Source organism: Sapajus apella, unplaced genomic scaffold (genome assembly GCF_009761245.1).
Source record: "Sapajus apella isolate SASKATOON/1434 unplaced genomic scaffold, GSC_monkey_1.0 scaffold89, whole genome shotgun sequence".
Taxonomy (NCBI): Eukaryota; Metazoa; Chordata; class Mammalia; order Primates; family Cebidae; genus Sapajus; species Sapajus apella.
The window spans coordinates 5,593,947-5,620,686 of record NW_022437029.1 but is presented as its reverse complement, the minus strand read 5'-3'; the positions used below and the strand labels follow the sequence as shown (position 1 = coordinate 5,620,686).

Genomic DNA, 26,740 nt, shown 5'->3' with positions numbered 1-26,740 from the left:
TTGCTCTGTGATAAACAATTAACCATTCCCCTCCCAGACTTCCTGAACACAATCTTAAGAGTCATATTTATGAGGTCCACGAGATAGATTCTCCCCGAAACTCAATCTGTCCTAAAATATCTTCTCCACCTCTCCAAAGTGCCTGCCACAAAATGCTGAAGATTCACTTTAAAAAAGGCACAGGGCTCGGGAACAGCCTGTTTGGAAAACTAGTGTGTAACCTGGCCTCGGCCATGGAGGTCTTGTTAATTGAAGAGAGAAACTCTAGAGGGGCAGAAGTGGATCTCCAAAGGATTAGAGCCAGCGTAAAGAAATGAGGCACCTGAAATGAGCAAAAAGGACACCTGGGGGGTGAGGGCTGTGAGTTGTCTCCACCACCGGCCTCATCATCCTCATTTCCACTAAACAGCATTTTGAAATCCTGACATGGGTACACATTAAACAGTATCGCAGCACAGCCCGAGGGGCAAACAGCTTCTCCACCAAAGCCAGATGCCTTTTCCTCCCCTCCAAGTCACGTGCGGCCCTATGGAGCTGGGGCATCCAGGGATAGAAAGAAGCCCCCAGCACCTCAGGGCTTCTTAGACTTCAGGGTCCCCAGCACCACCTGGGGGCTTGTAGACACAAATGGCAGCCCTCAGCCCCAGTTTCAATCATAGGTCTGCACGGGACCCGAGATTTGCACGGCTGTTGAGTACCCAGGCGATGAGGCGCGGCTGGCCCAGGGCCACCCCTTGAGAGCCACTGAGATCCCAGGAGGATCACAACACGGAAAGGCACGTAGGGCGGCTGCCCCCTAGTGTCCCTGCGCAGTATCGCAGGGACAGGACCGTGCTGGTCCACCGGAAGGCTCAGGCACTGGCCTGCCCGGGAGCAAGGAGCTGGTATGAACGAATCCTCACGGGACTGTACAGCAAACACAATCGGGACACTTCAGTCCATGAAAGACCGCGGTGAAACTGAATCTCTGCATTCTCCGTGAGAAAAATATTTCTTTTGCTCTCATAGACCGATTTTTAAACTTAGTGCGTCTCCAAAGCTCTCTGAAATCCTCTTAAAAGATCCTAGTTGTGTTCGTTACTCGCTATAAAAAACAAAGTGGCCCGCTCTCCAAGGCAAAGTCCAGGATTTACACGTCGTCACACCTGGCTCCATGTCCGGCACACAGTGGGGAGGGAGTAAATGTTGAACAAATGTGAACCACTAGCCAATACTGTTCACAACACCATTTCAAACGTAATTCCTTTTAGTCAATGGCAGCTCTATTTGAAATATTGCTATTCAGGGCAGCTAGATCCACCTTAGGGAAAACAAATAAAAAGTGATTTCCACTGGACATGCAAGGCATAGACTTCTGGTTAGAACACCCAATAAAAATCTAAGTATCCTAGAATTATACATAAAGTTATGGCATACGGGGAACTCTAGCCCTGTAGGTGCAAAGCTTCCACAGCAGACTTTCCAAGGGGACATTCCAAGGAAGCCACCATTTGGCCCTCTCACGTGGTGTGTTTTAGCCTTCATCTTGCCCCTATAACCTGCCCAATTCATTCACCTTTCCTCCAAATAACACCCTGATTGATACCTTTCAAAGTATCACACATGTCTTGTTACCCTGATGCTTCAGGAGAGTTGACAGATCTGTCTTCCCCTATCCTTTATTCCAAAGACCTGCAAGGAATTCTACATGCACCCTCATTTGTTCTCTGCGTGCTTGTTACTGAACCGGGATAGGTCGGTGCCTCAATGGCAAGCACTTACTCTTGATGCGTAGCTCGATACTCCTAGTGATGTTGTATTGCTGGCCTTCGTGGGCAAATGTTAGGACACAGCGGTAATAGCCCGCATCTTCCAGGGCCACATCGTGCACGAGTAAGTGAGTGGTCCCCCTCACACTGAGAAATTTCTCATTGTCTTCATCCAAAAGAAGAGAATCCTTGAGGGAAAGCATTTTTTAAGTTTACGTTATACCAATATACATCTCAACGGCTGTGAATTGCATCATCATTATCAACCAGTGATGGATTTGCAATCCAAGAATTGCCCTGGTATTTACTTTGCCAGTTTTGTATTTTAGGCATACTTTTAACTGTACTTTTGGGGAGGAAATTTGTTAACATATAAAACCAATAAAAGTGCTAGATTTGCTTAAATACAATAGTTAGAGCATATCTGTCTAGGCCCCATGGGAAATAAAAGAGACTAACTCTCTTCTTTGACAAAGTAACCCATCCAAAATACAAATGTATTTATGTCCTGACTGCTACCTTCAGGCCTCAGGAAGTATCTGGGAAGAGCACTATTAAATAGTCATCATGAGTTGGACAACAATGCTCAGAAGAGATGATGTTGCAGTAATTAAAAAGCATTTTGATTTTGTGAGTCAGTAAGAGAAAAATTTCTAAGAAAAACTAAATAGGGGAAATGAGTCCACACTTTTTATATGGACAGAAGGTTCTCTGGGGTCTCTGCAGAATACAATCCTCAAGAGTAAGGCCTCCAGGAAATAGAAAGAGCTGAATGGGATGTCTAAAAACACCCTAATGAGCACACAATGTTCTCAGAGACATCGCTTTCAAAATCATGATTATTCGAAGTTTGCGGTAGTCAAATGTAACCTTGAGTCACTTCAGAGACTTACTCTAATGAGAACACAAAGAAAATTGAAATTGCCACATGGCTCACGATAGATACCACTTTAGAACATATTTAATTAAAAGGGGAGATTTCATTGTTCTAAGCATGAGTAGTCAAATATGAAAAATGCTAAATAGGGCCCAACACACAGTCATTCCAGTAGTATATGGGAATTGGCCTCCTGGGTTAGTTTTTACTTCACCATCTACTAGCTGTGTGACCTTGGGAACATTCCTTATGGGTCCTTATCTGTTAAAAAAAAAAAAGGCGTGGGGGGCAGATATTTAAAGTTCCTGCTTCGTTGGATTGCACATAAGGGAGTTCAGAACAGGCTTGGATATAGTACATGCTCAGTAATATGTAGCATTATTATGAAAGGAATAAATATTACTAAGCACCACCATGACATCTTTGTCCTTGCACGTTTATTGCACACCATTTATATGTCAAGCGCTGCACCGGGTGCTTCCTACGCATCATTCCATTTAGTCTTTGAAACAATCCCACGTCGGGGGAGTTACTAATTGCCACTTTACAGAGGAAACAGGTTCGAGAGGTAGCGTCACTCGGCCAAGGCTACACAACAGGCCAGAAAAGGAAGAGAGTTTCAAACCTGGACCCATTGATGCCAGAGCCTGTGCTCTTTCCTCTCCAGGTAAAACCTTTGATTTGTCCCCTTTATGCTTTTTCCAAATCAAAAGAGAAGGCGTTCTCCGCTGGGCTTAGTGGCTCGCGCCTGTAATCCCAGCACTTTGGGAAGCTCAGTGGGGAGGATCACTTGAACCCAGGAGTTCAAGACCAGCCTGGCCAACATGGTAAGACCCCATCTCTATTTAAAAAGAAAGAGAGAGAGAGAGAGCGCATTCTAGAGTTCAGCCAGCTTATTTATAGGAGCTACTTTCTTCTACTTTCAGGAAATGATTTCAAAGTTTACAATATTAAATCGATATCCTAGATAGAGATCCCATAGTTACAATACCAGCCAACTACTTAACCTGTTAACCTATTGTTGATTAAAGGGTTAATTCCCATCAATGATTAAGCCAATAACTGTACTTTTCAGTATCGTCTAGGGTCTCTATCAGGAGTTGACCAACGTTTTCAGGAAAGGGCCAGAAAGGAAGTATTTTGAGCCCTGCAGTCTTCAGGGTCTCCGTCACGGCTAAGCAGTGCAGAAGCAGCTACAGACAGTACCTAGACAGAAGACGTGACCGTGTCCAGGGAAACTTAATTTACAGGCCCTGAAATTTTAATTTTATGTGATTTTCACATCATAAAATATTCTTCTTTTACTTTTTTCAAACATTTAAAAAAGTGACAACTATCCTTGGCTTGTGAGCCATTCAAATCCAGGAGACGACTTGATTCCAGGGCCCAGCCATAGTTTTCCGGCCCCTGATCTACCTAAGCAATACCTGATGTTCTCACTAGGAGCAATGAACACATCAAATAACATGTATTCAACCAGAAAAGGGAACAAACTGTGTTCATATTTACTCCCTTAACCCAAAGGTTTGTTGTCATGTGCTTTTTGTTGTTGTTCTTGAGATGGAGTCTCGCTCTGTCACCAAGGCTGAAGTGTAATGGCGTGATCTTGGCTCACTGCAACCTCTGCCTCCTGGGCTCAAGTGATTCTCCTGCCTGAGCCTCTGGAGTCACTGGGATTACTGGTGCCCACCACCATGCCTGGCTAATGTTTGTATTTTCAGTAGAGACGGGGTTTCGACATGTTGGCCAAGGTGGTCTCAAACTCCTGACCTCAGGTGTTCCACCTGCCTCAGCCTCCCACATTGCTGGGATTACAGGTATGAGCCACTGAGCCTGGCCGTCATGTGCTTTTTTAAAAAACTCCTTTAATATGTCTATAAAATTGTTATATAAACTTTTTTCTACATTCGTATAGACAAATAAAATAAAAAAATTATTTCCTTCAGCTATTATGTACTCTGTCTTCACAAATCACTATTTCAAGCATCTTTACCCAAGCCACATAAGGACTAATAGAACATATTAATTATGGCTCTTTAAAATTCTTTAAAATACAATCATCCCTCAGTATCTGGGGGATTGGCTTCAGGAAACATCCCCCACAGGTACCAAAACACAGATGCTTAAGGTGTTTGTATAAAATGGTGTTGTCTTTGCATATGACCTATGGGCATCCTCTCTTATACTTTAAATCATCCCTAGATTATTTGTAGATTACTAATACAATGTAAATGGCATATATAAATACAGTCCTGTGTCACTTAACAATGGGGCTAACTCTGAGAAACAGGTTAAGTGATTTCTTCATTTTGTGAACGTCCTAAAGTGTACTTGCACAGACCTAGATGGTAGAACCCACTATACACCTTGGTGACATGGCACAGCCTGTTGCTCCTAGGCGACAACCGTATAGCATGTTACTGTTCTGAATATTGTAGGCAATTGGAACACAGTGGTCAGCTGTTGTACATATGAACATACCTAAACATAGAAAAGGTAACGTTTTGCACTACGATGTGAAGACAGCTAGGCAATAGGAATTTTTCAGCTCCATTACAATCTTACGACACCGCCATTGTACACACATTGTTGACGGAAGCATTGTTATGCAGCACGAGACTGTAGTTGTTACACAGTATTGGGTTTTTTTATTTGTATTATGTTTATTGTATTGTTATTTTGTTTGTTAGTTGTTTATATTTTCAATCCGAGGTTGGTCGAATCCTGAGATGTGGAACTCATAGATACCAATGGCAAACCATATGTATGTGTGTGTGTGTGTGTTTGTGTGTGTGCACACTGTCTTCAGAAAATCAATATTTTACGTCTTTCCTTTATGGCTAGTAAAAAAAAGAAAACACATTTTAATAAAACAGCATTTTTTAAAGCCATACCTTGTACCATTGAATCTTCACGTCAGTTTTGTTACGGATGAATTCGCTCAGGTCAGGGCACACTAATACCCCAGAGGTTGACAAGGTTAAAATTTGCGGGTATGAGATGAACGGCAGGGAAGCATCTGTATCCTCAAAAACCCTGAGCTCAATGGACATTTTGTCACAGTAAGAGGCATTTCTGATTTAAAAGGAAAAAAAAAAAATGAATGGCAAGCCAAAATAAAAGTAAAGCTAAATGAAATTAAGAATCATTTCCCCAATTCTATTAAAATCTGCATCTGCATTTTCTGGATTAGTATAGATGGTTTCCCGACATAAGACGGTTCAACTTAGGATTTTTTGACTTTACAATGGTGCGAACACAATAAGCATTCAGTAGAAACCCTACTTCAGTGAAGTATTCAATAAATTACATGAGATATTCAATGCTTTATTACAAAATAGACTTTGTCTTAGATGACTTTGCCCAGCTATAGGCTAATGTAAGCATTCTCAGCCCATTGAAGGAAGGCTGGGCTAAGCAATGATGTTTGGTAAGTTAAGTGTATCAAGTACATTTCTCACAACAGTATTTCCAACTTACAATGAGTTTATTGGTATTTACCCCATTGTGAGCCAGGGAGCATCTATATTGCAATACTTCTGTCCCTGATCTTTTTGAACCCTTGTGAGACGACAAGTGTCATAACACAATTATACAGAAAAGGCATGTTCCATGTTTTTCACGAACGACTGTCTACAAGCTCATTTCTAATGCCACCAAAGTTCATTAAGAAATCCCCAAGTCCTCTTCAAAAGAGCTTAAGGGTTCCAGGTTCTGGAGCTCCTTGAGCCCAGCCCCCACATACTCCAACTTCATGATCCAGGAAACCACATCCACATGGAGAGATTGTTTCCCAAGAGCCACTGTTTCTGTGAAAAGGAATATTCCCTTTGCTCCTTTGAGGAATTATCAACTGAAGTCTAATTTTAGAAAACTGCTGGAAACTTAGTGTAAGACCCATAAAAGATTTTTGCAATACTGCATGGGAAATTAACTTGGTAAGTTTGCTTATTATTATTATTTTATTATTATTTTACTAGCCTAACCATTATTTCAATGCCATAATTCTATCAAGACCTTAGAGCTGGCAAAAGGGGAGAGGCAAAACCTTGTTGAAAATTTGGGAGAAATGGATGGAGGAGAGAAGACAGTAATTAGAACTATATTTTTTAAGAAGAAAAATATAAAAATTTAATTATCTCAGCTAAATTTCTGGCTACCTAAGACATCAGAGACTTTGACAGAGACAATGAGGATGTGTTTTACATATAGGAATAAAAATTACTTGCACAGCAAAATCTAAACCATCCATATTCAAAAAAGTAACAAAATGTTTTTAAAAAAAAGTAAAAGAAAAGTAATAAAAGCTTATCACCCCAAAGTAAAAGAATTAATTTAAATATATGTGGCCAATATCTGTATTATGTTTAGCTTAAAAAATGAAAATAGATGAACAAATATTATATTTTATGCATAAAGAAATGCAAGATGTTAACTCTCACCTTGAAAAATGCATAATCTCACTGCAAGTTGAATAAAGGTAAAAACGGACAAATCTAAAGACCAGGGACTACTTGAGTAACAGTCACACAGCAGTAGCCAGCAGGGAGCAGATGCAGGCCAGGCCCTGTGCTGTGTACTTTGCACACATTATTTCACTTATAGTCCAACCCCATGAAGTAGGAATTACTATTATATCATTTTTATATGAAAAAAAGTTAGGTGTACAGAAATGAAGTGGGCTGTACAGCTACAAAGAGGTCAAACCAAAATGGGAAGCCCAGCAAGGCTCTGGGAAAACCCATAAATCAGGACACTATCTTTAGAAACAAGCTTAGTAGACATATTGAAAGTTACAAGGCTGTTCACATTATTGATCTGGTAATTCCCCTTGAGCAAGAAACCTCATGAAAATAACTCAAAGGAAGAGAAGAGTGGTGAGGGGTAATTTGATCACCACTTGCATTCCCCATGTAGCGTGACACACCCGTGGCAAACGCATGATAGTCATTAGTAGTGCTGCTCACCAAATAGGCCCAGTTCTTCCCATCCTGAGCACATGGCGTATCACATGTGCTCATCCCCACTGTGGGTGGGTGTAGTTATATGACTCTTCCTAGCTCAAGAGTTGTATGTGTAGCCCTTCTACATGAAAGCTGTAACAGCCATGAGAGACCCTCCAAAGCATGCTTCCTTCTGCTCTAGCAACTAATCAATAACATTTTTAGTGACAATGACTGCTCCTTCAGCCTGAGTCCCTGAGTGTCTGCAAACTCACAATGGACCTGTTGCATGTGTAAGAAAGAGGTCTTTTTTTAGATTTGGGAGCTGTTTGTTACAGCAGCATAACCTTGCCTGTCTACTCTTTTTCTTTCCTTCCTTCCTTCCTTTCTTTCTCTTTCTTTCCTTTCCTTTCTTTCTTTCTTTCTTTCTTTTTTCTTTCTTTCTTTCTTTCTTTTTTTCTTTCCTTCTTTCCTTCTTTCTTTTATTCTTTGGTTCTTTCTTTCTCTTTCTTTCTCTTTTCAGTGGTAGAAAGTAAGGCATTTATTTGCAGGGTGCCAAGCAAGGAGACCCAGGCAGCCACTGCTCAAATCCTGACCTCTCTGATGGCTTGCATCCTTGCCTACTCTGACTCACCATGTGGGTTCTAGGTCACAAGATTTTAAACAGTCACAGGAATAAGGCAGTCTCCTGCCTCATGACCATCAATGCTAAAGAGTATTATGGCAAATGCTGGTGATTCTCACTCTCTCAGAACCCCAATCTTACAGTCGACAGAGTATTATTAGAGGTCATCCAGGTAAACCATCCCATCATGAAAAGAAAGTTTGGCACACACTGGGATTTCCACTGCCCCTATATCTCAGCTCTTTCTTTTCCTACAAAAACTGAGCATGAAAACAAACTTTAAGACAAACAGGACTCAGCTCACATCTCCCTGATTTTTGAACAGTCTCACTTCAGTAGTCATGTAGACTGCCTTTTGGGAAGGAGAGGAAATTTTTATGCATGTGTTGACCACCTACCACAGCACACCCCATACCAGCTCCTTCACATGCTGTGATCTCACATAACCCTCTCAACAAACTTCCTTACAGGGGAGAAAACTAACACCCATAAAAGTCAAGTGATAAGCCCAAGGTCTCAACAGATAGGAAGTGAGAGAGCTAAATTCCCATCTGTCTTTCCGACTCTGGGTTCCATTTTTTCTTACTACGCTGTGAAGCTTTCCTAGTAGCGCTCCTTAGAGAAAATGAGAAATTTTACCATGAAAAAGGAAGAAGAAACATGCATTTATAGCTATTGTAAAATCAGACATCCACACTTTCCTGGCATAAGAATGGAAGATAGTTTGCCTGTTTCTTAGGCGAGCTTCATTGACAGGATCAAAACTGTCCCTGAATTGCTTGTAGTTGGGGCTAGGCATATGGATGGTAGTGTCAAGCTGGGTTTGATTTGAAAAGATTCTCAATTTCACACATGCACACATGCACATGCACACACACAAACACACACACACCTAGAGGGCACCCTCCACCTCGTATCTCCTCCCACCCCCAACACCCCCTGACATACATACACCCAGCTTAGGACTGGGGCCGATGTGGTCTGAAATTTTTCCATTCACCAGTAATTCCTTTGTGCTAAGAATATAATTTATCTCTTCTTTTTCTAAATGTACATATTCCTGGGTACCATTCTTCTTAAATCAAATGATTTCATGAAATCTGGAGACTCTGAAACCAGCTGGCAGAAGGAGTAAGCAGAGCCTTTGGAGGAACAGAAGAAGCAGCTGATGAGAGAGGCCAAAAACACTAGTTCCTCATCAAGCCGAGGGTTGTCCCTAAGCCTTTCAGAAGAACTAAGCCAAGAAACTTTTTAAGATCACCAATACTAGCCCTAAAACGTCATCCATCAAGAAGCAGTAGGACATGTCAAGACCATTCAATGGCGAAAGACAGTCTTTTCAGCAAATACTATTAGAGAGACAGGATAGCCCCAGGCAAAAGAATGAAGCTAGACCCTTACCTAACACCATGTACCAAAATTAACTCAAAATGGATCAAAAAACAAAACGTAAGAGCTAAAACTATAAAATTTTTAGAGGAAAACAAAGGGGAAAATCTTCATGACATTGTATTGGGCAATGGTTTCTTCACACCAAAAGCACAAGCAATAAAAGAAAAAAATAAACTGGATTTGATCAAAATTAAAACCTTTCGTGTAACAAGTTACACTATGAAAAGAGTGAATATGCAACCTAGAGAACGGGAGAAAATATTTCTAAATCATAGGTCTAATAAGGCAAGAGGTTAATAACCAGGGAATGTAAAGAACTCCTACATCTCAACAACAAGCAGCAAAATCCAGTCTTTAAAGTGGGCAAAGGGCTTGAGTAGACGTTTCTCCAGAGAAGATGCACAGATGGTTAATAAACACATAAAAAGATGCTCAGTGTCACTAATCATTAGGAAGATGGAAATCAAAGCCACAATGAGACACCCCTTCACACTCATTAGAAGGGCTATTATCAAAAATGCTGGAAAATAACATGTGTTGGTGAGGATGTGGAGAAATTGAATTTTGGCACTATTGGTGGGAATGTAAAATGGCACAGCCACTATGGAAAACAGTGTAGTAGTTCCTCAAAACGAAGTAAAAACTTAACAGATGCTCCAGTAGTTCCTCTTTGGGATCTATACCCAGAAGCACTGAAAGCAGAGACTTGAACAGATATCTTCATTTCCATGTTCATATTGGATTCACAATAGCTGAAAAGTGGAAGCCAACCAAATGTCCCCGGATGGATAAATGGACAAACAAAATGTGGTACATACATAGAACAGAATAATAATATTTCACCTCAGAAAGGAAAGAAACTCTGCCACATGCCACATATACACCATGGAATATTAGGCAGCCATCGAAAACGATGAGTTTGTGTCCTTTGTAGGGACATGGATGAACCTGGAAACCATCATTCTCAGCAAAGTGACACAAGAGCAGAAGATCAAACACTGCATGTTCTCACTCATAGGTGGGTGTTGAACAATGAGAACACATGGACACAGGGAGGGGAGCGCTACACACTGGGGTCAGTTGGGGGGAAATAGGGGAGGGACGGTGGAGGGTGGGGAGTTGGGGAGAGATAGCATGGGGAGAAATGCCAGACATAGGTGATGGGGAGGAAGGCAGCAAATCACACTGCCACGTGTGTACCTATGCAACAATCTTGCATGTTCTTCACATGTACCCCCAAACCTAAAATGCAATAAAATAAATAAATGGAAAAAAAAAGAAACTCTGCCACATGCTACAACATGAACGAACCTTGAAAACATTATGCTAGTGAAATAATTCAGTCACAGAGACTGATTGCACTTAAATGAGGTACCTAGAGTAGTCAAAATCATACAGTCAGAAAGTAGAATGGTGGTTGCCAGGGGCTGGAGGGACGGGAAGCAGGGAGTTACTGGGTTCAGAGTTTCCGTTTCGCAGGATGAAAAAGTCCTCAAGATGGATAGTGGTGATGGTTCCACTGATCTGTACGCTAAAAAATGTTTAAGATGATAAATTTTGTGTTATGTGTATTTTTCTACAGTTAAAGGGGAACAAAGCAACAGGTCAAAGAGAGAGGAGGACTGGACCCAGGGTCAAGAGACTCGGGTTCCAGTGTCGGCTCTACCACCCAGCACCTGGGAAACTTTCTAAGCCAGCGTGGTTCCCTCATCCTTACAATGAGCACTTGGACTAATTTAATCATAAGGCTTCACCCAGCTCTAAAATCCTATTCAGAGTAAAATCTTATTCTGTCTATTTCTCTGTTCCTTACTATGTAGCGCGAGCAGTGAACGGCATAGACCAAGTTCCTGCCCTCGCAGAGTTTACATTCTAAAGGGGTATAAACAACTAAATCTGGTAACACACACAGATGTGTCCGATGGGAAAATGCTATCGAGGAAACTACAGCAGGGTAAGGAGAGTCACAGAGGGCTGTGTCAGCTAAAATGGCTAGGGATGTTATCTCAAAAGAGGTGGCATTTGAGCAAAGACTAAATGGAGATAGAATGAGACTGTAGGATGGGGGCTAAGTCAGAAACAGCAAGGGGGACGCAATGTGGATTCACTGGATTTGAATTTTGTACACTGGATTCTGAGATCCAGATCATGACTGAAGAACCTCGCGAGCTCCACTCCGCCGGGATAGCCTCCCCAGCCCTGTGCCGAGGGGCTTACCTAGTAGTGCAGATGTAGGTGCCAGAGTCCCCCTGCAAGGCTGGCAGAACCCACAGAGCACCATCCTGGGTCCACATCCGTGTCTCTTCTTCTCCTGGGACCGTCCTAGCAGAGTCATTTTTATGCCATGTCAGGTTGACGTGAGGGCTGACAGAGGCCCACAGCCAGTAGGGCACCTGGGGGCACCTCAGGGCCACAAGCTCCCCTTCCAGCCTGAACTCCCGCTTGTAATGTCTCCCACGAAACCGGCAGCTTCTGGCAGCCCCTGAAGACAGAGAGCCCACGGTCAGGCTTCGGGTCCAAACCCTTCGCAGATCATAAAGCCTCCCTGGACCTGGGACCGATCCTGATTGTGGCAGGGAGACCTGGAGTACATTCAAGGAAGATGTCATTTGTTCCTCAAAAAATGACCTACACCCTGGGGTTCTGCTAAACTCCTTCCCTACCCCGTTATTATACTTTCAAAATTTCCAAGTAGCAAGTTCAGTGCCACTATCCACTCCAACTTACGTTTGTGAAGAAAGCTAAATCAGGTTTCTGTGGTGCCAAAAAATTAAAGATGAAAAACTATGGCCATATTTTTCATTTGTTGACCTCTCATTATTAAAAGTAGATCTGGGCTGAGTTCATACAGTAAAAGCTTCGTTCTGGCGTGTTGTGTGGTTAAACTCCAAAGGCAACTTTGTTAAGGGCAAACGCATCCCTTCCTCAGTCTGCTCCTTGACAAGCACATTCACACCATGCTTTTTTTCTTTTCTTTTCTTTTCCTTTTTTATTTTTTTGAGGTAGGGCCCCACCCTGTTGCCCTGCTGGAGTAGAGTGATGCAGTCTCCACTCACTGCAGCCTCAGCTTTCTGGCCTCGAGCGGTCCTCTCACCTCAGCCTCCCGAGTAGCCGGGACTGCCGGCATGCACCGCCAAGCCCAACTAATTTTTTTTTTTTTTAAGGCATGAGTCTTGCTATGCTGCCCAGGGTGGTCTCAAACTCCCAGGCTCAAGGGGTCCACCCGCAGAGGGTTCTCAAATGCTAAGATTACAGAACAGGAGCCACCGAGCTCGGCTGGCCGTTTGCTTTCTGACAACAAAACCTCGCTAGATAACAGCTTTCCCCAGCAAAGCTGCAGGCGAGTCCTTTTGCATCTGAAGGGTTTACTTCTTACCTGTGTGCGCCACAGGCTGAAGGGTGAAGGCAGAAACTCCCATTACCAACACGTACAAGCGGAACATTGCTCCTGACAATTTCCAGAGGACACAGAAGAGGAGGATGAGGTCCGGCACCGCGTGGTCTGGGGGAGAAGACAGAAGTGTCACCAGGAACTGAGAATCCCTTGAAGATGGGGCAGGAGCAGGGTCTGCAGGCTTCACTGGATGATGGGAACCTTTGTGCCTACTTTGTTTAAGAAGAAAACTCAGAATTTTTGGATTTGCTTCTCTGCAGCTACATTCACTGAACACATCTAAAGTTGAATCCCTGTAGCACCTACGGGCATGCTTGGCAGAGAGGCTCCATCCCCTAAGCTGCTGACTCTGCAGAGGCCTGCCTTCGCCATTCCTGCCCCTTGGCCAGCGATTCTGTCTCCTCAGCTAAGGCCACTGCTACTGCCCTCTCTGCTCAGACTTCACTTTCTTAGTGAGGTCTCCCTCACCTCTCTGTCTAAAATTGCACCACCTTGAATCCCGGCACTACGTGTTTTCCTCCCCTTCCATGTCATTCTCTGTGCCATTCATATCAGCCCTCTCTCCCTAATCCAGAACTCAGGCTCCACAGATGGAAGGGCTGTGAAAGGAAAAGAAGAACTTGGGACCCCCAATTCACTCTGCCAAAAGGAAAAAATTAAGCCGAAAACTCTTAGTTTTCAGAGTCCTGCAAGAAGCTGCCTTTCCTCTTCCTCCTAAGCAGAGAGCTCCTGATAAAAGATTTTTTAAATTCTCCACAGGTAGCTACTCTATGTTCACCCTATCTTATGTAAAGAGCAGATTTACTTAGCACGAGAGGGATATAATTGTCTATTCCCCTACCTGTTCCTTTTCCCTTGCAGCATGTGGATTCAGTAATGACCACACCCTCCCTGTCTCCCCTCCAGTCCGCTTTTCAACAGCGGAAAACCTTTACATATTGAAACCTTCACAATCATCTTTGGAGAAAGGCATGGACCACAGACTGTTTTTACTATGATTCTGTGTTTTTTTTCCTGGGCATTGTCCTTAATCTTGGCAAAATAAGCTTCTAAATTGTTGAGACTGTCAGGTACTTTTTGGTTGATGGAACCCTGCTTTATTTTATTCACAGTTCTAGCCCTAACTCCTATTTTTTGAATGAATAAATGAATGAATGAGTAAATGGATCAAAGCCCAAGGATCCTCATAGTTACACTTGGCAGAGAATTTTTCCTATATCCTATATGGATTAACTCCTATTTGGCATTCAATTCTGACGCACTGAGGGATTCTATGTGTGCTGCTGACACTCTGGCCTACAGCCTCCCAGGGAAAAATGCAACATGAAATCCAAAACAGAAGTAGCTATACGAGTTAATGAAGCCCTCCTCCCCCAGCACCCGCAGAGACTGGAGTGTCAGATGCCCTCTTTGTTTTTCTGATGACCTTCTCACACTCTATCACAAGTGTCCCCTGTGTCTGCTAACCACAGCCACAAGGATGCTTAACAAACCAACGACCCCAGGACAGAATGGTGTGAAACGACAGTCATTCACTCTTGCCCAGAAGTCTGTGGGCGAGATGGAATTCGGTTAACCTAAACTAGGCTGGGTTAGACCTGGCTCTGAGGTGCAGATGGGATCCAAGTCTGTTCCACGGGTGTCTCATCCTCCTTGGACTAGTAAGCTTCCTGGGAGATGATCCTCTTTGGGGAAGGTGAAAATGGAAACAATGCGGGCAAAAGCACACACCAGGCCACGCTGGGAACCAGCTCCCTCCTGTCTGCCCACATTCCATCTGCCATAGCAAGTCAATGCCCCAGCCGGCCAGCCATCGGCGGGGCGGGAAGTGGGAGCAGTCATGCCGGTTGCCACGCCTGACTCTTCTGGCTCCTCAAGGATGGTGACAACTCCTGGTCTTGCTCACAGCCCTCATGGCTTACCCACCAGAACATACCAGGGAATATTTGTGACTGAAAGTCTACCCACGCAGGAGTTGTGAATGAATCCAGGGGAAAAATTTTCAGCCACCTTTTCCTTGAATTGTTCCCTGCTCCCAGCACAGATTTCTCTGGGAATGCCGTGCAGTAAACCCGGGGTGGCATTGAGGGCACAACCCTCACACTCCAGAAACCCTCCCCCGTTCCCTCTTGAGTCGGGAATCGTCAGAGTCCAAGGACTCAGAGTGACAGTCGGAACTCCCCCTTCTGGTGACCTGAGATCTTTCCCTTAACTGTGTATCTGGCCTGGAGCTTTCTCCCTTAAATTCTGTTTCTACACAATACTATTCTTCAGGGCTTTCTGAAGCACGAATAGTTCCTGTGACTTTACCTCTAACCACACTCTCAGGTTTGCCAGCATGAAGATCACATAAACATCCACCAAGTTGCTGTGTCCTCCTTAGACACTCATTAGCTTGTCGCATCCCCACCTATACTGGACCAAGCCAGGCCCACTAGTTCTCCAGTAAGGACATGAAAGAAGTGGGAATTAAATACACCGTGGCTAACCAATACCACATACCAGGATAAGTAAATGAATTCAAAGCTGCCATTGTAGGAACTAGTGTAATAGCCATAGCTGTTGTGCCAAATGTTGAACATTCATTCCTGCATTTTATCCCCATGAAGTGAGTACCATGCTGATTCTACAGAGGATGTATTAGAAGAGTTCAAAGAGGTTAAGAGGCCTGGCTGAGATCTTACAGCTGGTAAGCAGACATTGAAATTTAAACCCAGCACTGTGACTCCAAAGCCCTTGTTCTTTGAAAATATACTTCCTATGACAGATACTGCTAGTTTCTTCTCCCAGTATCTGTCCCCCCTGCTTCCCCAATAATAGAACCCCTGAATATTACCTGGGCACATGGCCCTCTATCCATTAACATTTCCCATCATTCCTTGCAACACGCAGTGGCCATGTGACACAATGTGGGTCAATGAGATGTGAGTGGAAGTGTCATGTGATCCCCCGGGGAGGTCTCCACTAATCTTCCTTCCTGCTGCTCAGTGTGGATGTGGTGGCTGGACTGTGGCCGCCATCTAGAACTACAAGGTACAGACCACTCATTGAATGCAGTAGGGCAGTAAGAGGGGAACCTGAGTTTTTGGTGGCTTCATGAAGCCACCCACCATCCGGACTACCTTTTTTATGTGTCTAGACTTTCTGTCACGCACAGCCAAGCCTATTCCCAATATACTGTTTTTCCAGAATTTATAAAAAGATCCCAAGGGAAGGAGCCCTGTCAGGTACTATCAGGTGCTGTGTTCTCACAGTCTTTTTTCTGATAGATATTCAACTATTTCAAGTAAACAGTTTCTGCTGGTTAACTCTAAAAGTCACTTTAACTCAAAATCAGGAGCTGATGTGCAGCCTCCCCTCAAATGAAAGTGCCCCACCATGCTTACGTTCTCTCAGGTTCAGGCTTAGCCTCGAATTACGGGAAGGTTTGTAACCTTGTTTAAAATAACTTTGACACCAGAAAGTCAGGCTGTGCCATTCAGGAACAGTCAGTATGTAATGATTCACAGAGCTATGGAGCTGAAGAGTCTGAGAAATCTAATCGAGTCTCTTCTTTCTACAGGTAAAGTGAGTTTCAAGTTAATTCCCTTCTCCAAATCACATGGCTGGTTGGGTGAGAAGTGTTTCAACAAGGACCCTGTTCCAGTGGAATGAATCCCAAAATGCTGTACTCCTCCAGTAACTGCTACCCCCATCCACCCCGACCCCCATCTCCAGCCAAGGGAATTGCCTTGGTTTCTCTCCCTGGACTTGAGCAAAAGAGCCGCTTTACTGTGACTTCTCCAGGAAGTGGCTGCAGACAAGTAAACCACAAACATATAGTAGTGACAGTTTTCAATAATCAAAACCTCAAAAAAAGGTTGGAACCAAAATTGCTATCGTGTGGGAAACAGTAAATTTTTGGCAGGCCCAGAGGGGAAAAGAAAATTAGTTTTGCAGCAAAACACTATTCTTCTGCCCTACTTTCTTTAAATGAGTTTTTAAAGCACAGAGAGCTTGACATTTTTGCTGGAATCTGAGTTGACCTTACTGGAAGAAAGAAATTTCAAGGGCAGCTCATTCCAAGTATTTGAGTTAGAATTATTTCCTTTTTTTTCCAACACATTCAACACAAGCAAACAGAGGCGTATGAGGAAAAGAAGGACCCGGCATAAGAAAAAGACAAAAATGTGTGAAGTGTGAGAGGAAGGAAAAGAATTCTGGAAGGTAGAAAGAGTTCATGACACAGCCCTAAGCTGGACAGGTGGTGCAGCACGCACAGAGGCCCAGGTAACCATTACCTGCCTTTGATTCCCAGGTGTCTGCAGCTTCTGGTCATAGACAGTACATACAGCCTAAAGGGATGTAAGTGTTTACTCCACCTTTCCATTTAATTTTTAAAAATTACAAAAAGACTGAAAAGTTGAAAACATACTATGACAAATGCAAGTATATACTTCACTACATTCTCCAGTTGTTAATATGTTGCTGCATTCGCCTTATTCTCAATCTCTCTTCACACACACAGGCATATACACATTGACAAGGACACCACAGACAGACACAGACACAGCACAGGCTTATTTGCTCCTGAACACCTGAAAGTTTTAGACATCATCAAACGTCACCTCTAAATACTTCAGAATACATGCAGGAGTGCATTTTTTTTAACAGATTGAAAACCTAGTAAGTAAACAATGGCTCCAGGAAGGAATTTTCAAGCATGTAGAAGGAGTAACAATTTTATTTGATAATATATTTAATATATCTGGACTGAATTCACCCAGAAGATTAAACTCTTCTGTACGCCTACCTTTACCTTGTTCCCAGAAGTTTTTAGACAACTGTCTCATCTCTGAGTCAGGTGGCACAGTCATTCAAAGAGCAAAAACAAAGTGTCAGGTGCTGAATGTTAATGAAGTCACATAACTATCAGGCCTTACACATACCACTGAGTCACCTCTAGTGTGTAAAATGAATTCCTAAGAGCCCAAACATGTTTTATGCGTGTCGTATAAATCCCTCGAAACCCATGAGGAAATAAATACCTACATCAAAACTAAGCCTGGAAAATTTTTATAAATTCAAAGGTGAAACAATATAAAATGTATTTTTTAACTAAGACCTAGGAAATCACAGAATTTTAAGAGTTTGGAGACAGGGTGGAATTTCTGGACTCAAATATAGAGAAATACATGACCAGGTTTCAGGCAGCTTTTATTGAAAAGTGTACTGGCTCAGAAAGAAAACCTAGATGAGTTGTCTAGAAACCATTTTTGTTCTACAGGAAAGAAAAAAGCAAGAGAAGGAATCAGCCTCAGAGCAGCAGGCTGAGACTGTTCCTGGTTTGCATAGCTGTGTCAGAATGACAGCTGGCGATGTCCTGGACACTAGTCTCCTGTCCCTGGTGGGACCTAGTGAGACAGACTGCTTCCTGGAGGCCATGCTGCAGGGAGACCCATCTTTGGCACGATAGGGCATTGGGCCACATTGGGCTGAATCTCAGAGGAGCAAATCTGCAGAAGCTGATACAGACAGTTTCACCAAGGCATAAGCACTCTCTTTATACTGTCTGCCAGCAAACGTCACTTCTCGCTAAAACCACCACTGAAGTGTCTCTTAGTCAGTGGTTCGTGGGACAGAAGTTGGTCAAGTTCAGTCAACCAATCCAACTCATGATTCATTCATTCAAATCCTGTGTCAACATTCCATTCCCGGTGAGCCTAGGTCATTCCAAGCCCCCAGCAGCCTGGACCATCAACCAACATTTGCTTCACCTGCCTCCTGCATTAGACCCTGCCCAGGCTGACACCCAGCAAGACCACTCCTCTAACCTGTAACAGTCCCCATTCTGCTCCAAAATGACTGATGAGGAAGCTCTACCCATGAGGCCCTGGGCATCTGCAGGGAAAACCCACAGGCTTCAAATTCTCCCAGCCTGGCGTTTGGGTAAGAGGAATGCGCTGCTGTGTGCAACTCCAGAGGACAAAACTCGGAGTCTGCTAGAACCCAGCATCCCCATTATAAATCTGGAGCAATGGAAATGGACTCAGGTACATTAAGTCACTTGCCAAGGCCACAGAACTAAGGAATGACAAAGTAGGATGTAAACCCGAGTCTACACAATCCTTGGTTTTGCCACTCCTTCTCTGCTCTGTAGAAGCATCAACACCTGGAGCTGCAGGGGGCTCCAGAAGCCATTAAGTCCATCTGCCCAGCCAAATGGTCTTCCAAAACCCGGCATCCTCTATAGAAGGCCAAGCTTACCCTGTCACAAGATACTCACTGCCTGTCTTGGGAAGTATCCACAATTAAAAATGTCTGTCATTTTGGATCCCAAATTTGCCTCCCTCTAAACTTCATTTATTAGTCATATTCTACCCTCTGGGACAGTGTCGAAGAAGTCTGTCAAACACCTTCCAATAACCTTGAGAGTTAGGAGGTTTATACAGAAAAGCATAGTGTATCTGGACAGAGAAATGGAAATCCTGCCTTCCTTCTTGCCAGCCGCAGCGGGGTGGGCAGTTTACATTACCTGTGTGAGGCTCAGACTCCTCATCTGTGAAATGGGCATACCCTGGTGTGTGCTACAGGAGGATTGGATGTCACATCATATGTAACGTGCTAAGCAGTGCTGCAAAAGGAAAGTGCTCAACCAGCAGTAGCTCTCATCGATGTTTTACAGAAGCAGAACCAGGTATTCAGGGAGGTAAGGAGCTCGCTCAAGGACACAGCTGGCAGACGTGATGAGAAATCAGCACGTCTGCCATCTGCATTCTGCCGAATTCCTGCTAAGGGACCCTTCCACAGCCAAGCCTGAGAACTCACCGGTAGCGTAGCTGGTAACTTAGCTAACACCAGTTACTATACTAGAAATGTGTGCAATTTTACCTAATAGAATCCATAAGCCCAAATGCATAGATCCATATTATAGAACATATAAGTGTTCTATAAAATACACAATAGAAATGTTGCATGTTTAGCATATAAAAGCGCAATTCTAAGTACATACATACACATGCATACACATACATACATATCCAAGGCTGCCAGGAATTGTGAGGTTTTTATCTTAGTGACACAGTCTTCAAGCATATAGAACTGGAGGTTGGAATTGGGCTCCTGTCTTCACTTTACCATTAACTAACTATGTAATCTTAGGCAACCACAAAGTCATTTGCTCAATCTCTGAGTCACAGTTTCTTCACCTCTAAAATACAAAGGTTGGGCAGGTGATACCTCCCAGGTACCTTGCAGGTGTAAAACCCTGGAACTCTAAGTCAATCTGAATTTGAGCTTAGGCCTCCTCAGTCGTAGATACAGCTTCAATTTCTAAAGGATCAAGTCATAGAAGACAACCACTGAGCCCAGTCAACTCTCTTGCCGAAGGCCCCGTGGCCAGCAATGGCAGAGCTGCCACTCGGGGCTTCTGAGGTCTCCTGGGCACTGGACTTCTAGTTATCTTGGGCTACCTGCTGGATGAAGTTAATCAGTAACTGGACACTCTACTGGCATTGGAGCAGGGGTTGGTTGGTAACAGACATACACCCTTAAAACAAATTTTGCTTTCAACCTTATACTCTGAGTGTGGGAAACACCTGAAATATTTGAGTAATCAGTCATCCAGAAAACATGCCCGCCTAAAATATGACAAAGACAGAAGAAGCAGTGACAGGAAGACCCGAGTAGGTGAAAGACAGCCAATCGGATCCTGGCACAAAGGCATGTAGCATATTTTACTCACAGGAGCAGGTTTGAAGTCTTCCTTCAGAAGCTCTTTCTGTTTATTTGTATGAGCGTGGCTAGTTTCTCAGAGTAGCAGATTGTGTTTTCCAGAGGTGACCACAACAGTATCTCCCATCCCACATGGTCTTCTAGAATGTGACCGTGTCACTCTGCCACCAAGAGGTGGAGTCTAACTCACCTCCCTTGAATGTGGTCTGGCCTGTAACTTGGTGTAACCAATCCGATGCAGCAGAAGTGATGCTGTGTGAACTCTGGGGCTAGATCAGAAAAGTCCATGCAGCCTCCACCTGGTTTCCATGGGGTGCTCGCTTCTGCCTGGATTCCGTGGAAAGCCAGTCCCATGAAAATGGTCCAACTACCCTGAGACCACCTCATTAGGAAGGCTACATGTAGGGCATTAGTTGACAGTCCCAGCTATGCCCAGCCTCCTGGGAACCCTGCAATGGCACCAGCCATGTGAGTGAAGCCATCGTGGACCCTCCAGATGAGTCCAGTCACCAGCTGAGTATCACTGTTTGAACTCAATCAGACACATGGAGCAGACGAATCACCTAGATGAGCCCTCAAATTCGTGACATACAGAAACTAGGAGTTGCCATAAAATAGTTGTCATTTTTAAGCCAGCAAGTTTTGGGGTAGTTTTTCATGCGGCAACAGGTGAACAGAATGCTCTATCAAAAGTGGGTTCTAGATTGCAAATTGGAAAGAGGGAGACGCTGACAGAAGAAAACACACACTGGAGAAAACGGAAGCTGATTGTCCAGTAGCAGAGGAGACAGGAAAACCACTACGGCAGATGCAAGAATCAAAGCACACAGCCATGTGGGGACTTTAAGCACAGACACCAACAGTCCCTTCCATGTTACTGCGCCCTACTGAGAATGTCAGGACTTTAAAGCACAAAATAGCTGATGCTCTTAATGATTTCCTTGAAGCACAAAGAACAGTTTAAATTTTGTTCAAACCCCTCTTTCTCTAAAATGAGGCAGTACATGCAACACAGACACAAGGAAGATAATATTGCCGTTAACTCCCAATGTGTTTTCCTCCTTGCTATCCTGTATTCTTCTGCCACTATGGCCCCAGGAAAGGGGAAGAGCAAAGGCCTCCTCAGAAGGAGGGAAGGAAGTGGACATGACACAGGGGAAGTTCCTTCCAGGTAGGAAGTGTCAGTAGAAGAAAAAGACCCTTTGGGCTCCAGGGTGAAAAGAGGGAAGGTACAAGAGGAATCAGGCAGGCAGTCCTGCTTCTTATTCTGGGTTTGAAACCTGGGATCAAAGGGACAGGAGGTAAAAGAGAAAGGGAGGCCGGATGTAGAGGAATTTTTGCTCTGCTTCCAAGCTGCATCTCTAGAGGAATTCCACCTTGGTGAGCGTAAGGGGCGCTAACGAAGAGTGGAAATAATGGTGTGGCTGTTAGGTAAAGAGATGCGTCACTCATGGGGGAGATTCAGACCTGCCTCTGCTCTCTCAGGGGAGAATGGAAGGTGAACTGAGATCTCGGCTGAGATGGGGCTGCCATGATGAAAGACAAGATGACCTGTAGCCACTGGCTTCAGGGTATTCAGTCGACAAGAACAGTGAACCCACGTCGGGGAAGACCGCCCTACCTGTTGGTAGATAACCACTTCGCCAAGGTACCCTCTGCCACCTTGGCTTTCCTGGTGCTCCTCTGAGCAATTCAGATGCAGCAACAGGTGCCATAGCATCTTTTCTGACGGGTTGGTACTCATGCCCTGCTGGTTGCTAAACATTTTAAGTATCACCTGGACATTCTAAGCCACAGAAGAAACAAGATCATGGCCAAGATGCAGAGAACCTGTGGAGCCAGCAAAAGGTGCAGCGGGGCCACCTTGGACAGAGCATTGGCTCTGACTCAGCTGAGGCACCAGACCTCGGGTTTTCCCAGTCACAGACCCCAGCAGTAGATTCAACAGGACACCCCATGACCGGGAAGGTCCAGGGACATCTCCACGGAAGCCAGTGCAGACCCCAAGTCAGCACGTGTGGATCAGCTGCCCACCACTCCCTGGGGACACAACTTCCCCTTCTTCTCAGGCTTCTTCCTGGCTAGAAAAAGGTGCTGGTGAGAAACTGGAAGAGTAAACATCTACCCAAAAGAAACGAAATGAATGCAAGTGAGGTAGATTTGAGCCAACTCAGATGGCAATACATGCAGCGGCAAGCTTAATTCCCTTGCCCTAGTTGAAAGGGGCCTTTAGCTCCAAATGAGATTCCTACTGGCAAAGCTTTAAAGGTGCTTTTTTTGGCATCAATTTGCAGTAAGTATCCATTTTCAACATGCCATATGTATATATATATGAAATATTTTCTTCCAAAATTGTTAAGATGTAGAAACAGATGGGATTTTCTTTGTATGCCTTGAAACATCATCTTCTACTCTCTGGAAAATGTGCCCATCTTGTCCTCTGAGGGACACCAAGGATGGCAACTATCCCAAGCCCTGTGTCCGGGGTATCCAAATGACAAGAAGTCAGCCACCCTCCCCTCAAAAAAGACTGAAATTCCCAAGGGATTTTTATCTGTACTGTATGGGAAAATCTCTCACCCTCAGCACAAGAAAATCTAGTCTTCAGCTTGAAGATAGCCCAGACTTGCTGGGTTTCTACAGACCAGATCCAAAAAGTGCCACAGGAAACCTTTGGCTTACCGTGGGGCTGTGGGCAAGTGTCCCATTCTCACTCTCAGCCCCTCCAGCTCCTCTCAGCCGTCAGATGCCCAGCCAGCTCGCTCCCTGCTGGTGAGAGCAGCTCTGTGAAGCTTGGTGAGCTGAAATCCTGCGTCCCTCCCTCCCACCCCAGCCGAGCTAACTGGGTAACCCTATGTAGTCAGTACACCCATATTCACCAATATTCACTTCTCTGCACCCTTGAAGTCGGGTGGGGCACGTGACTGGGAAAAACAAGTGCCATTTCCAGGGCTGTGGGTTTCACAGCTGGTGCTCTCCTGCTAGCCTCTGTCCTGTGCGGTGCAGGCTGAATCCTTGTTCACCAATGTTGGCAGCGCGGCACAGTCAAGCCATCTGGGCAGCAGGCTGAGGTCCACCTGCATCCATCGACCCACTCACTTACTCCTACTATGCCTGCTTCTGCTTCTGATAAATAGGAATAATCTCCACCCCTGCCCCCAGCACTTGTGTCGAAACAACAGGAGTCCCACTGTTGGTCTCCGTAAATTCTGTTTTGGAAACGACCTGGGTCCCCAAGTGGCTCTGATGAGTTGTCATAGTCCAACATATTTAACCCATGACGATGCCATGGCATGAGCAAGAGATCAGCCCATGTTGTATGAAGCTGCTGAGGTCATTGCCACAGTACACCTTGGTGGGCAAGCACCACAATCAAAGAGAAGGATCGGGATCTTACATTCGTTTTCTATTGCGGTGTAACACACCAGCACAGACTCAGCCACTTAAAACAACACATTCGTTAGCTCACATTGCTACTGGTCAGATGTCTCTGCTCAGGGTCCCACAAGAATGAAATCAAGGTACCGTTTGGGCTGTCTTCCTTCCTGGAGCACGGGTTCCTGTTCTGAGCTCACAGGGCTGTTGTGACTGCAGGACTGGGCCCTCACTTTCTCCCTGGATGAGGCCACTCGCGGCTCCCAGACGCCACCCGTGTTTCCTGCCCTGAGGCCCTCCCTACACAAGGACAGTTTGTTTCTTCAAGGCCAACAGAAAGAATGACATCTGCTGCTGCTTTGAGCCTCTGACCCTTGACTCTGACCTCCAGATCCTTTTAAATACTCACCTGCTTTTGTCAGGCCCACCCAGCACACGTGATCTTTTTTATTAATTTCAAGTCAACTGATTGAAAACCTAAAGTACTTCCACAGAATTCCTTCACCCTTGCAGCATAAAGTAACCTAATCATGGGAGTGAGGTTCCATCTATTCACATATCCCACAGATCAGCAGTAGTCATCTTAGAATTATGCCTACCACAGACATTTAAGAAAACATTCTGATGAATATTAGCTCTAGAAAATTTAGGATCCACCCAAAACTTTACACTAACTTCTTCCTTGCTCCCAAATAAGAAGCCCTCTTTAGTAAAAGGACTTTCTAAATCCTTTCTACTCAAAGTGTGGTCTGCAGACCGGCAGCATGAACACCATTTGTGAAAAATTCAGACCTAGAGAATCAGAATCAGTCACATATTCACAAGACTCTCAGGAGATGTGAAAGCACCATCTCAAAAGGCCCTTGTCCTGAACTAGCTCCCCCACAGGCTTGGCCCTGGACACGTCTCCTGAGGAAGGGGTTCTCAAAGTGTGGTCCCCTGACAGCAGCAGCAGCATTGCCTGGGCACGTATTAGAAATGCAGATTCTCAGGTGGCCAACCAGGACTTACTGAATCAGACACCCAGCCCTCTGTATATTCTTAAGCCCACCAGTGATTCTGATGCCGGCTCAAATTTGAGAAGCACTGGCCAAAGGCACTGTCATGATCAAGTGTCTCCCCTGTTGAAAGCCATGATGGTAACATGAAAAAGCAACCCGAGTCTGCCCTGCTTCAAATGTGTGGTTGCTAGAGGCCAACTCTGCTCTCCTGAGGGAGGGGAAGAGGGCTCAGGGTCCGTGGACGTTCTGGACCCCTCAACTCTAATTCTGGACAACCTCAGGCTTTGGAGGTTGGGGTGGGAGTGGAAATGTAGGAGGGAAGCCCTACTAGCAGGGCCAGGCAGGGGGCTCCCAGGCCAACTGAAGAGCCCTGGAGAGAGGACAGCTCCCCTGAGACATTCAGCTGAACTTCCTTTTAGGGTAACCAAAGGGAGAAAAAAGGAAAAGTACAATCCAAAGGGACAAGCTTCTAAATAAGGTCAGAAGAAAGGTGCTCTCCTGTGTCTGTGCATGTGGTAACGAGCAGGTGGGAAGGAAGCTCGCTGGCCTCAGGAGGGCAGAGCTGAAGAAATGGGCATGGAAAAGGCGACGGTGCAGGAGGTGGGATAGAGCACAGAGAGGGGGCTGGCAGCTCCCACTACAGCCACACGGCACTGGGGGGCTCCAGGAAGGTCCGGACACCTGGCTGCCTCTGCTCACCAAGAGGGAGCTCAGGGAAGTGTAGAGTCTTGAACAAGATCTTAGAGCAGAGTTGCAGGTGGGGGCAGAGGGGTCCTGAGGGGCTCTAAGAAGAGCAAAAACCCCAAAAGGAAATGGATTAAAGAGAAGGAGCTTCAAATAGTAAGAGCAAACTGTGTGCCAGGATTTAAGAGAGACAGAAAAACAGACAGAGAGAGGGACAGAGATAGAAAGAAACAGAGACAGAGAGATAGAGAGAAGTAGAGACAGAGAGAGACAGAGACAGAGACAGAGAGAGATCTGGGAGTCAGGACACCTGAGTCTGTTTCTGTTGGCGCCTCAGGCAACTTTTCTGATTTCTCCAGAACTCAGGTGTCTGATCTGGGTGCCCCTCCTTACCCGTGACCTTCTTCCCCGTGTGAGGGTGATCTTAAGGCCTGCATGTCTGATATTACTCGGTTTCATTGACCATACTTCTCATCACCCACAACCTTACTATTTGCAGATGGAAATACAGGCCCTGAGCAGTGAGCTGTCACACAGCTCATCCCAGGCAAGCTGGGCTCTGAACCCAGCCCAGTTCACCTCTGGGGACACACCGCGCAGCCCTAACCACACTCTGCCACCTCTCCCAGAAAACCACCCGAGAGCCAGGCACTAGAGAATCCACAGTGACTTTAGAACGTCAAACTGTTCACATCAGAAAATCTTATGAGGTTTCTAAGGAAGAAAGCCCCCCATTCAGCACACTTCCCATATCCACCCCCATTCAGCACACTTCCCATGCCCACCCCCCATTCAGCACTCTTCCCATGCCCATCCCCCCATTCAGCACTCTTCCCATGCCCATCCCCCCATTCAGCACTCTTCCCATGCCCATCCCCGAATTCAGTACATTTCCCATGCCCACCCCCCCTTCAGCACTCTTCCCATGCCCACCCCCATTTAGCACACTTCCCATGCCCACCCCCCATTCAGCACACTTCCCATGCCC

The 26,740-nt window shown here is 44.9% G+C and overlaps 1 protein-coding gene across 1 annotated transcript in view; it reads right to left on the bottom strand.

Annotated features, from left to right (window-relative positions):
- IL1R2 (interleukin 1 receptor type 2) overlaps positions 1–26,740 on the bottom strand; it is a 34,338-nt gene that overhangs the window by 6,200 nt on the left and 1,398 nt on the right. The window contains 4 exon segments of the mRNA XM_032255534.1: positions 1,762–1,936; positions 5,520–5,700; positions 11,803–12,067; positions 12,962–13,090. Coding sequence (XP_032111425.1) covers positions 1,762–1,936; positions 5,520–5,700; positions 11,803–12,067; positions 12,962–13,028 — 688 coding nt within the window. The 5' untranslated portion in view covers positions 13,029–13,090.